Source organism: Labrus mixtus, chromosome 5 (assembly GCF_963584025.1).
Source record: "Labrus mixtus chromosome 5, fLabMix1.1, whole genome shotgun sequence".
Classification (NCBI taxonomy): domain Eukaryota; kingdom Metazoa; phylum Chordata; class Actinopteri; order Labriformes; family Labridae; genus Labrus; species Labrus mixtus.
This window is the reverse complement of record NC_083616.1, coordinates 28,633,822-28,646,134: the sequence shown is the minus strand read 5'-3', so window position 1 is coordinate 28,646,134 and position 12,313 is coordinate 28,633,822. Positions and strand designations below refer to the sequence as shown.

The window sequence follows — 12,313 nt, the reverse complement described above, 5'->3', positions numbered from 1 at the left end:
CCTCAAATGTTGAAAAATGAAGCCAAGTGCAAAAAACCTGCAGTTCCTTGAGTGTCCACTTGAGGCTGGCTCAAGTTATTAACATTTTAATTTGAAAGCGCTGTGATAAAGTTATGACATGTTAGCTAATATTTTATTGTTGATAAGCTTTTAAACACATTTTCTAATATCTTCTTACTCATTAGTTAATTTTGGATAATGCACCAAAGTAAACAAGCGCTAACAATCAAACACTCACTAGCTAACATTTTAATTTGATAGTGCAGTTGAGAGGTATAATGTTTGATATTAGCAAAGGTTTAGCTTTAAAGCATTATATTTGCTAACTAATTTTTGATAACCAAGCTAGTGTCAAACACAAGCTACCATTTAGCCACTCCCTGGGTAACAAAGGTTTGACTTATTAACTTATAATTTATATGAGCAAATGATTAGCTTGAACACATAATGTTTGCTAACTAATAGCTAACATTTGATATATCACCAATTATAAAATGAGCTAACACCCAGCCGGTTATTTTTGCTAACAACCTAATTTGCGAGTGATGAAGGAAAGGTAACACTTATTAGCTAATATTTGATGTTAGCAAACGATTAGCTTAAACAAAAGCTAATATTAGCTAACAGTTTATATTACATAACTCACCTAGCTAAAGTGTTAAACAAGCTCTTGCAGTATTAGCACATATTAGCTTTAAAACTAGGTATGCTATGCCCACATGTGAACCTGCCATAAAGCTCAATAACTAGAGAGGTGTAAATTTGTAGCGTAAGCGTTAGCAAGACATGTAGGCGATGTTTTTCTGATATCAAATCATGTAAGACAACCAGTTAGCCAGATAGAGGATAAATGCTAACGTTAGCTGTCATCTTTTGTAAGCTATTGAGGTAAAAAACAACAACATATGGCCTGATGTCTCTATTAATTTAATTTGTGTAAATAATTTTTTTTGCAACCTGAAGTAAAGCAACAGAAGAGCATTTTATCTTTCCACCCTGAACCAAGTCGTCAGAGGAAAATGGCCGCCGTTTGCTTACAGTCACTTGTGAGTCCCATATAGCTTTCCCCATTTTCTCTGCCCCTCCACTTCTAAGACAAAAGAAGAAAAACAAAAAGTACAATCTAATTACCGACACAGTCTCTGACACGGCATTTTGTGGCGCTCAATTCTTTCAGCAGCTTATTCATATTTGTACATTTGTGTTTTTGTTCATTCCTCTCGCTGTTATTTCATTTTACAAAAAAGAAAATCAAGAAAAAAGTAGCACTTTTTAGAGACCAAAGTTTAAGACTATCACGTACAGTATAGGCAGCATAGAAGAGGAAAGTTGGTTGAGTAAGTCTATTTTACAGTAGGTCACTTGAAGAAGAGAGAGAACGAGAAAAGTCTGTGATTGTCAGTCCCTCCTTGTCCGAGGTGTCCGTTCATTACGACAGTTTTTCCTTTGTTTTTTTTTATTTTCCTTTTCATTATGTGACCGTTATCTTTGATCTGAGGCGTCGAAGCGAAGACGGCCAACACTTCGGGTGGAGCAGAACTAAAGTTTCACAGATCTCTCCTGCGTTGTGCTGACAAGTCTTCATCAAAACAAATATTGTCTCACACATCGTCTTCCTGTGAGAAGTCCCCTCAGTTCATTATTACAAAACAAAAAAAACACAGCAGGTATGTACACACACAGTGCAGCCAGCTGGCATGTCGCTTCAAACCGTTTTTTTTTTAGTTTGTGTCTCGTCTTTCATCTCCAGCTAACACACACCCTTGCCCTCTGTTATTGCACAGAGTCAGTGTTTGTAAGTTTTTGAATCCCGTCGAGTGCAGCGCTCGCTCTACTCGACTGTACAGCAGGGATGGACTTCGAGGAGCTTGTTAGCTCTTCTTGTGGGATGCTACGGCCATTAACCCTCACATTCATGCTCTGCAGGAGACGATCCTTTTTTTTTTTTGTTGCAATATTTGCCAAATGTAATCTGCACACTTGTGTGTAACATCAATCCCTGCTGTAGAGTCCTCTGAACACAAGGACGGGTCAGGTAGCTCAAAGAGGGCGACGTAAAAATACACTCGAGATTATCTTACACATTTGCTCAAACACAATCAAATTAAAAAGTGACCGTTATCAGTCAGTTTTTGCGGTTGCAAAAGGCAACTGTAGATATAGAAAGAAATGTACAAAAATGCTTCTTAATTTATAAATAATAATACTATAGAAATCAAGAAAACCGACATTTTCAAGTTCACAAACATCGATACCATCAAGTGCTGTTGTCAAGAAACGTAAAGACTTCCAGATGGATGTTTTCTTTTTTTTTTAAATAAAATGGCTGTTAGTGAAACCTCAGGGGGGGGGGGGGGTCGCGTTTGAACGAGTAAAATGAGCTCCAAACAAACGTTAAACGTGTTTCCTTGCATGCACGTGAGCCGCTGTTTATATACAGTGTGTCGGTGAGAGCAGATATGTGAGCTGTGCTGTAAGTGAGTGAAGCGGTTCTCAATAATGGCGCCGTGTGGTGCATTATTGAGTTGATTTTTTTTTAGTGTAAGCTGTTGAGTGAAAATGTGTTTTGTGTGCGGTTGACGTCGAACACAGGAATGTGACGGGAGTGTGTGAGGTTGAAGCTGTGGCTCGCAGGACATGTAATGATGGATGCTCACTTTCACTTTCTCCCCGAGGACTTTCACACCTCCTCTCCCTCTCCTCTATCTTCTCCTCCTCCGCCCCCCGTTCCTACCTCTTCCTCGCCTCCTCTCTACCTCATCGCCTACATTCGGGACTCTCTCTCCATTTTCTTCCCCCAACATGCGTTATTACCTCTCCTCTCATTTCTCCTCTCTCCGCTGCTCCCACGTTCCTCCTCTCCTTCACCTCTCCTCTCCACCCCTCCATCCGTCCTTCTCAGCCATAAAACAATAAGTCTTGAATGTCTGTGAGGAGACTGTGCTAATGGAGCCCATTAGGCTGTAATGAAATATACATTACACCATTACAGTGGACGGGGGCCCCGGCTAAAGCACTGCACCGCTCAAATAATAAAACATGCACAATTCAATTTCCTTCTCGGACAGTTTTGAGTGTCTTTTAGTGTGCATGTGTGTGTTTGTGTGTGTGTGTGTGTGTGTGTGTGTGTGTGTGGGGAGACGGAGGGGACGACTGGTAAGGTATACAGTGTGTGTTTGTGTGTTGTTGTGTGCGTCCCCCCCCCCCCCCCCGTCAAGCGCAGATGTGGTTTTCAAGGATGTCTGAGTGCTGAAAGCCTTGATGATTTAATACGGGTTGACCAAATGAACCACACCTTCAACAGCACCACCGCCCACACACCGCTGACCTGACCACTCAAGAAACCCCCGGCCCGCCCCTCTACAACTTTTACACCCCCCCTCCGCCCCCTTCCTCCACCTTCTCCTCCTCTTCCTCCTTCAGCATCGTCAGACAGCTGCGTACAAATCAATCAATTGACCTCCGACATGAGTGCTTGACATCACAAGTGAAGCATCTGTCACTTTGGGAGGAGGCTGGAGGGGGGGGGGGGGGTTTAAAGTCATCATGTTACCATGAGCTGCATGTTTGAGGCCTGAGTAAAGTAAGAGTGTAACACCGAGCGGTTATGAGTGCATATATCCGTATAATCATGTGTATGAGTCCGTTGCATGAGGAGATACTGTAGAGTAGAGTTGGATAGTTCAAGCTTCTTTTTTTGCTTTTTTTTTTTTTTTACATTTTTAGGATTTGCAATTGCGATGAAGTAAAACACCTCAGGTTTCATCCTGAATGCGACCGCAGAAGTTCAGCTCAGCTTCAAGCAGGCACTGTAAAGTTCCAGGAAATCCTCTTTTTTTTTCCGCCCTCCAACACACACAGAACATCAGACTGTGTTTACTTTCCCCCTCATGTCTCCTCTTGTAGTCAGTGTACAGTTTGAATCATCCCCTTGTTTAGCTGAAGTAGAATGACTGCTGACAGTAATAAAGAAAGACAGACGGACAAACAGTCAAGACGGACAGGGTGATAGTGGGGGGGGGGGGAACACAGTGTTGTCATGGCTCGACGCCGTCCGGAGCCATCTTCCCAATTAAACATCTCGCCGTCGTCCAGTCCCATATTTACACGCCAAACACTCACAGAAATCCTCTCGACTCCTCCTGTTGTCCGACGGGCAGCGAGGGATGAGTCACTACATATTTCAGGTTTTTGTCAATTCAGCCCCAGTCAGTTTTTAAAGCATTCAAAAAAAAAAAAAAAGATAGAAAAGAGAGAGAGGCTTTTTTTCTCTCTCTCCTCTAAAGTTAAATCACTCTCAGTAAATGTTTCTCCAGGAAGGAAGGAGCGGGGAAGAAGGAGAAGAAGAAGCAGAGGTGCACAAAGGAGAGGAAACGGGTGAATGGGAGGAAGGAATGAGGCGGCTGAGGGGACGGGTTGAGGGATTTTTTTCTTTTTTGATTGCCTTTAAGAGTCTGGTAATAGCTTCACATCCTGTACAGTGGTGCCTTGCATCGCACACACATTTTTGCATGAGCACACTTCATTCACAGGTGTCACCATGTCCACCCTTAAAAAGAACAAAAAACACACACACACACACACACACACACACATGCATGCACCCTTAAAATACTGTTACACACACACACACACACACACACACACACACACACACACACACACACATCCAAAATCTCTCCCGGGTTTCAGCCGAGTATATCCAGGTACACAGGCGAGGCCTTGGCCAGGTTGAGGAGCAGACAGTGGATTTCTTTGATGTTGAGTCTCATGTGCGGCTCTCTCTGCCAGCAGCCCAGCATCAGGTCGTAGACTTCTTTAGGACAGGTCCTGGGGCGCTGCAGCACCCTGCCCTGCGTTATGCACTCTATCACCTACAGAGGAAGAAAGACAAAAAAAACATTGAGTTTATAATCAGCAGCTTTTGGGCTTTTACAAAAACAAACGAGCGCATAATATATGATATTAGTGCGTGCGCCCCATGTATGGAGGCTTTAGTCTTCCAAGCGGGCAGCCCAGGTTCAAATCCAGCCTGTGGCTCCTTTCCCGCATGTCATTCCCCTCTCTCTCTCTCCCTGATTTCCGACTCTATCCACTGTTCTGTCTCTCCATTAAAGGCACAAAGCGACGATGACGGGAGTATCTCTCCCCGGGTGAAGTTCACTGCAGCGGCTTACAGTGAAAATGTCACTGTGAATAAATGATTAACTGAGGTGATGAAGTTATTTTAAACACTGAAGTACGAGAACCAGATAATCAAATTCATCTGGAGCTCTGTGATTCTCGCATTAGATTTATTTATTCCAGTCACTAAAAGACACAGATTTTTCTCAGCTCGAAAGGATGAAGTGGATTTGTTAATCAAGCAAGAGGAGGCTTTTTTTTAAACTACTCCGCACAGAAGAAGCTGTATTTCATTTACTATTTTCCTGGCAGCAGTTTTACCAAGAAGAGCCTTTGATACAATTAAGCTTATTATAATTTCCTCACACGGTTAATACACCGTGCTGTGTGCGAGGAGTGATTAGCAATAAAACGATGTTGATTAAGCTCCGAATACAGTTTTTTTTTTCTTCCCCGAAATGCAACATTTTCAAAAAGGGTTCCTGCAGATTATCAGTCAATGTCTCTGAATTATTAAGATGGATCTTGTAAGAGAGTAATCATTGTGCTTATCTAACATTCATCTCTTCTTTCCTTACTGCTGATTATCAGATTATGAGATACGGGTGTGTGATGGATTTCACATTTCAGTACAAAACTGAACATCCGGTGTAAAAGATACGTAAGGTTGGAGGTTAGAGGACTCTGAATAAACACAGATTTAATGTAAACGGGAAAGGAGTCTGTAGAAAAGGGTTAAAGGTTGAGTTGAAAGGGGGTCTGCTGACATGGAAAGAGGGGCTGTAATCGGAGTCGAGGGCCTCGTGTGGGTGAGGAAGATGAAGGTGAAGGTGGAGGTGGAGGTGAAGGGTTGGAGGGCGCTGACATGCTGGGTTTCTTTACGGAAACTGGGTCAAGACCCCGAGTGTAGCAAAGGGAAGATTTGTAAGAGTTATCAATAATTCAGAAGAACCATTATTTATTGATTTGTTTACCTGCTTGTGTTTTTTTTTTTTGCTGATACAGAACATCTGCTTTTTTTTATCTCTTATTTTACTGAACAGATGTTTCAAATTTATTTAGAAACATTTTTGAGCTTTACATATAATAATAATAATAATAATAATAATAATAGTAATAATAAAGGGATTTGGTGTCCTGCATGCCTGTACACTCAGATAGATGGACAGGCACTTTATTGTCGTTGTGTAAAAGCACACACTGAAACTCTGTTGGCAGCACTCCCGCACAGCAGCGTAACAAATCTGGTCTCATATATAAGAAGAGCTCTGGGCCACAGCGCCTGTGTCCGCCCGCCATCTTGGTTAGTCCACTGACAGAAATAATGACCCCTTTCATAATTACCCCCTCTTTTGTTTCTTCTTTGCCGTTTTTTTCCCCACACCAACAGTGCCAAATAATTTCTTCTTTAAAGAGGACATATTATCCTCCTTCTCCACCTTTTCAAACAGTCCCCCTGTGGTCTAAATGAAACATCTGTGCTGTGCTTTGTTCAAAATATAACATGAATCAAGCACCAGAAGAGGTTTGTGACCCTGTATAAACCAGCTCTCTCAGAACGCTCCGTTTTGGTGTGTGTGTCTCTTTAAATGAAATGACCTGAGTTTTCCCCGTAGACATCACTCCTCTGTAGCGAGAATAGAAATGGAGGACCTGCGTTAAAGTTTTGTTCTAGGCTGGGGGTGGAGTCCATGGGTGGAGATACCAGGGGAGGGGAGGGGATTCTTTTTTTACCAGAATCCCACTGTGACATCACAAGGAGAGCACATTTGAAACAGAGCATTTTTCTCTGTGTTGTAAGACTTATGCAGACCACAAACAAAGGACTGGATGGATTTATTTCACATTTTGTGGGTCTGTAGACACTCAGGTTACCCAAATATAAGTTCAAAAACACTGTGGAAGTGGATTTTTCATAATGTGTCCCCTTTAAACTCTGTGTTGATACTGAATGATGTTTCCAAAGAAACTCAGAAAGTTGTGTTTTTTTAATATTAGAATACTGCAATACTTATTTAAATATTCTTGATATGTTGGACATCATTTTTTAGTATTTGCTGACTTTGGGATCTGCTTGAAAACAAGTTCTGTGGGTGTAAAAATAGTTGTGGGCTTGTTTTGATTTACTGTCAGGCTGGTTAAAGGTGTCAGCCCTAATGTCAACAGCCGATGTCTTAATGACCTCGTTATTGTTGCTATCTTTTATTGAGCAACATTTGCTGCATCCTGATCCTCCAATGTGCAGATTTTTCTTCTTCCCGCTTCTCACATGTTGTTGGGATCACTTTGAATATACTGAGAAACACATCTTCAAAGTGTACTTGAAATTGAAAGTGATGCTTCATTCAAGCTGTAGTCTTTAATATTTAAGATAATAAGGAAAGATAAGATAAACCTTATCTTCTGAGGTTAAATTCATCCTGAGGGAAATTGCCTTGCAGCAGTTCAAAGAAGGAAAGAGTGTAAATATGAAAAGCAATAAAGACTGAATCAACATGTAAATAAGCTCAGATCCTAAATCTACAAAGAACAAAATATACAGGATGTCTAAAATATATATTTATGTTTGATGTTTAGGAAATCCTCCTTTTAGCAGATGTGTCACTTTACACTAAAAGTTTGGCACTTTTTGTAAACTCATTTTAAAAGAGATTAAAAACTCAACGCCGGTGGACTAGCAGTTAGTTTTTGCGCGCAACATGTACAAAGGCTTAAGTCCTTGAAGGGGATGGACCATTACGACCTGTGGAACCAATCCCGCATGTCATTCCCCACTCTCATCACCACCGCCATCGGACTGTGTCGTCCCCTTAACCACCGCCGTCCTCGTTCACGCACGGCCTGCTGCGACCTCCGCCTCAGCGGTGAGGAAGTGTGGACGACAGGAAGGTCATGAATACAAAGGAGAAATCCTTCCTGCATATTATCACATTATGCTCGTTTGTAAAGCATCTCGAGATAACAGTTTTTATGAATTGGCGCTTTACAAATAATGATTGATTGACTCTCTCTCTCTCTCACTCGCCCTTATTTTTATGTATATCCACTTTCCTGTCTCTCCAATAAAGGCATAAATAAATCTTTAAAAAAAATATTTTCCTTTTGAAATGTGAGACATATCGAGCTTCCCGGCTCAGTTTCATACCTCACAATAAAACCAAGACATAATGGGATTATGTCATTGAGTTTCTGAACTATAAAGCTGTTTATAAGCTGGTTCAAGGCCCCGGTACGGACCGAGTCTGGACATAGGTCTGGTATCTGGAGAGGTGCCAGTTCACTTCCTGAGCCCTGAACACTAACTCTAATCTTATATATATGTTCACTATGGGTGGGACCTGCAGGGTAACTCATGATACGGGGTCCACAATAACAATAATATCAGATACAAAAACATATAATTAACGCAGCATGATATATGAATAGTTTTTACCACAATTTTAAAAATTACAACGGAGAGAAGTTAAAAGACAAAAAAACTGTAGACTATATGAATCACTTAAAGGCTTTAAATGCAATTTTTTGATCCAGCAGATGTCGCCCTTGAGCACCAGCATGAAACCAAAACAACTCGCGCTGCATTGTTGTGTTAGCATGCTAATGCTAGCGATCTTTATTACGCTTGTATCTTCACTCTGCATGTAAATTTACCTGAAATGAGCGTGATCTAGAAACACAGTTAAGCAGTGAGTACAGTATGTTATTCTTCTTTTCTCTAGTCCCTCAATTAAACAACTTTTATACACGAGGGGAGGAGTCAGCCGGCCGTCCGGGCGATGTAAACAAAGTGAAGATAGGACTCTGAAAACTCTGAAAACATCACAGACAGTGGGACTCGGGTGTTACACCCATTGTAGACAGTCATGACTCACAGAGTTATTTTCAGAGGAGATACTTGATTTATATTATATTTAAATGTGAAAAATCACATATAAAGACTTTAAGGGAAATTTAATGGACTAATGATTCGACGCACTCCATCTTCTTCAGAGTCAAAACTCTAAAGAAGACGGAGAGCGTCGAAACAGTTTCTATGGTTCCTGTCTTGAAGAAGGTATCCACTGAATTATATTTTTTGCACGTCTTATAAGTCCTTCTCTGAGAGCTCCGACCTCCATTCATGGAGTGGCTGAAGCGCCAGAGTTTCCTTCCACATAACCGAACGTGTTATGGGACATCGCAGCGTTTTAAATTACTGCAGAACGGAAAGGAAACGAGGCAGAAAACCTCCAGTCAGGTGTGGCACTGATCCATGCAGACCTGTTCACCTGGACTCATGTCTCCATCAGTGGAAATCTTCAGTTTAATGTGGATAATTACAGCTATTTTAGTTCATTTTAGGAATGTTGCTAGGTAATCTGTTGCTATGGACACAGCGCTAACTTTAGATTCCAATGGGCTATTTGTTTACAATAGAAATAAATCTATCTCAAGTTAGTGGTTAAAGGAAGTAGCCGTGTAATGTCGGGCATCCAAAACCCATTAACTATACATCACCCCTAACATACTGTAATGTCCTTAATGTTCACAGAACCTCGTCTTGTCTCGTGTGTCTGCTCGTGAGCTCAGTCGGAGGGGGTGAAATAAAAAGTTTATCAAGTTTATCATGAAGAATTTTTTCACTGCACCTCGTTGTTGGAGAGCTGGTACCAGGGCTGTTTGCCGTAGGTGAAGATCTCCCACAGGACGACTCCTAGACTCCAAACATCGCTCTCTGTGGTGAACTTTCTGTACATGATGCTCTCAGGAGGCATCCAGCGGATTGGCAGCATGGTGTGACCTCCGACCTTCAAACACAACACACAAACAAACATGCACACACACAGAAAGAGAGAGAGAGAGAGAATAAAGTCAGTATGATGGAAGGTGAATGTGAGACAGATTTAAAGAGCTGCAAAGCATCCTCTGACACATATTTAAGCGTCTCCATTCAAATGATCCGTTCTTTTATTCTCGTCATCATTCATTCAAACAGTTTAAAGAAGCGCTGCGGACATTTCAGGCCTTCACACTGCAGCTCGAGGCATTGAACCTGTGACACGGTGGATCGCATCATCTCTCTTACTGTAACACACCTCACTGCTGATCGGTGTGTCGTTTCATTTCACTGAAGGATGAAAGAGATGTACGGCTTTATAGTCACTCAGACAAAGAGGGTGAACGTACGCTGTTTGCCATTGAGCTCTAATTGAGCAAACTCATTAAATGGATCATTAAGTGGATGAATATTAAATATATTACTCTAATCACACACAACAATTAAAAGAAGGTGCTGGATCAGTTGTATTTATTTATCGTCCATTGGACTTTCTTACTTCTTAGTGTCTTTCTTATGTTGAATGCTGACTGTGTGCATTTATTTTACTGATGACTGCAAATCAAATTGCCCTCTCACTGTGAAAACAAAGACAACCCTTGAACCTTGAACAGGTAAATAATCCACAAAATGTGTTAGTCAGTTTGTGTGAGTCATTAATACATGTAGCATTTTCTCTAGTCCCTCAATTAAACAACTTTTATACACGAGGGGAGGAGTCGGAGGAGTCTGACCACAAGTACTAAAACCAACCTGTAGGAAGTTCCTAAAAAGCAGTTAAACCAACATCAGATGAATAATTTGGAATAATTTGGGATACATTGAAAATAGAGAAACTGCTTTACTCTCTGTGGAGCCAAAAAGACAAATTCTAACATAAACTCCTCAAAAGAAGTTTGGAAACGTTATTTCGGTCACTCGTTTCGCCCCTTTAATAAAACTAATTGGTGCTGTATTTTATATGGTTGGAAAGCCTGATTAGTCACCTTTACAACGAGGTTTAACTTGTGAGGATTGTACATTTGTGGAATGAGAAACACAGCTACATGTGTGGGTACCGCCCCCAAAAAGATGTGCCAAAATCCCCTGCAGTGTTCTAAGTGACCGAAATAACGTTTCCAAACTTTTTTTTGAGGAGTTTATTTAGAATAAGCGTAAAGGCCCTGACACACCAAGCAGCCGGCCCCTGATATCTGCCTGAGTTGCTCTTTCACACATGACGCTGCGGGGATCACAGTGTAATAGTTACAGACATATCCAAGATGTCTGACGTAGCAACAGGCTAAAATGACAGTTTTTGCCTTTAAAGTACATCAGTGCTACGTGGGATTGGACGTAGAAGAAAATGAGTTTGATGCAGCTTCATTACATGCAAGAAGATCCATCTGGTTTTGAAACAGTCACAAAATACAAATATCATCAACCCCTGTAATCAGCTTGTGGTGAAAATATCCTTCACACATCGGCTCACCCGGACCTCTCCGGTATGGAGCTATTATTGTGGCAAAACTATTTGAATATGCGTACACAGACCCATAAATGTGTAAAAAAAAAAGATCCACAAATGTGTAAACTAATCTGCCTGTGAGCCTGAGCTCAGGGCAACAAACCTCACTAATGTGTTTGCAGATCGTCAGACACACATTTGAAGATATGTGTACGCATTTGTGGATCTTTTTACACATTTGTGGATCTTTTTACACATTTGTGGATCTGTGTACGCATATTCAAATAGTTTTGCCACAATAATAGCTCCATACTCCGGGCCCTATTTTGTAAGGGTCTTGCAGGAAAACGTCTGGGTAAAGTCAGGGTGAAAAATTCAGCAGGCTGTGTTCACACATGCAGCTCACCCAAAAACTTTGGGACACTTTCAGGAGATTTGTGTGCGTGTGTGAAAAGGGCTGAAGGTGTTATTATGAGATTAAGATGAGATAGAAACTCTGATGTTTCACATGTTGATTTGATCACAACAAACCGTTCCTCTGTTTAAAACATGTTGAATGTATCCCGTCAAAGTGAAAGTGGAAACATCCTGACCCCTGTACTCCCTCGTCCTGCACCTCCCCTCTCCTCTTTACGCCTCCTCCATGAATCTACACACCCATCTGCGCTCCATCGCTCCACACAGATAGCACAATCCATTCCCTGAGGTTTATGCCCTGTTATTAATGGCTTGGCACCCACACTTGGTCTGTTTCTTTGTTAGTCAGAGGGTTATTTAATGGAGTAATAAAATGTGCACGGTCACACAGATAGCCATCAGGTTCACTGGTACGCCTGGGGAAACATATCTGCCTCCATCTCTGCAGCTCTTACTCCCCATAAAGCAGAGCGCTCGCTCTTCTGACTCCAACGCCGTCTTCTGCCGCT

General features: G+C 41.5%; 1 protein-coding gene across 1 annotated transcript in view; it reads right to left on the bottom strand.

Annotated features, from left to right (window-relative positions):
- Positions 1–4,512: 4,512 nt before the first annotated feature.
- The window catches only part of ntrk2a (neurotrophic tyrosine kinase, receptor, type 2a), a 97,877-nt gene continuing 90,076 nt past the window's right edge, over positions 4,513–12,313 (bottom strand). The window contains exons 17-18 of the mRNA XM_061038897.1: positions 9,753–9,911; positions 4,513–4,874 (exon numbers count right to left, since the gene is read on the bottom strand). Coding sequence (XP_060894880.1) covers positions 4,689–4,874; positions 9,753–9,911 — 345 coding nt within the window. The 3' untranslated portion in view covers positions 4,513–4,688. The remainder of the gene's footprint in view (positions 4,875–9,752; positions 9,912–12,313) is intronic.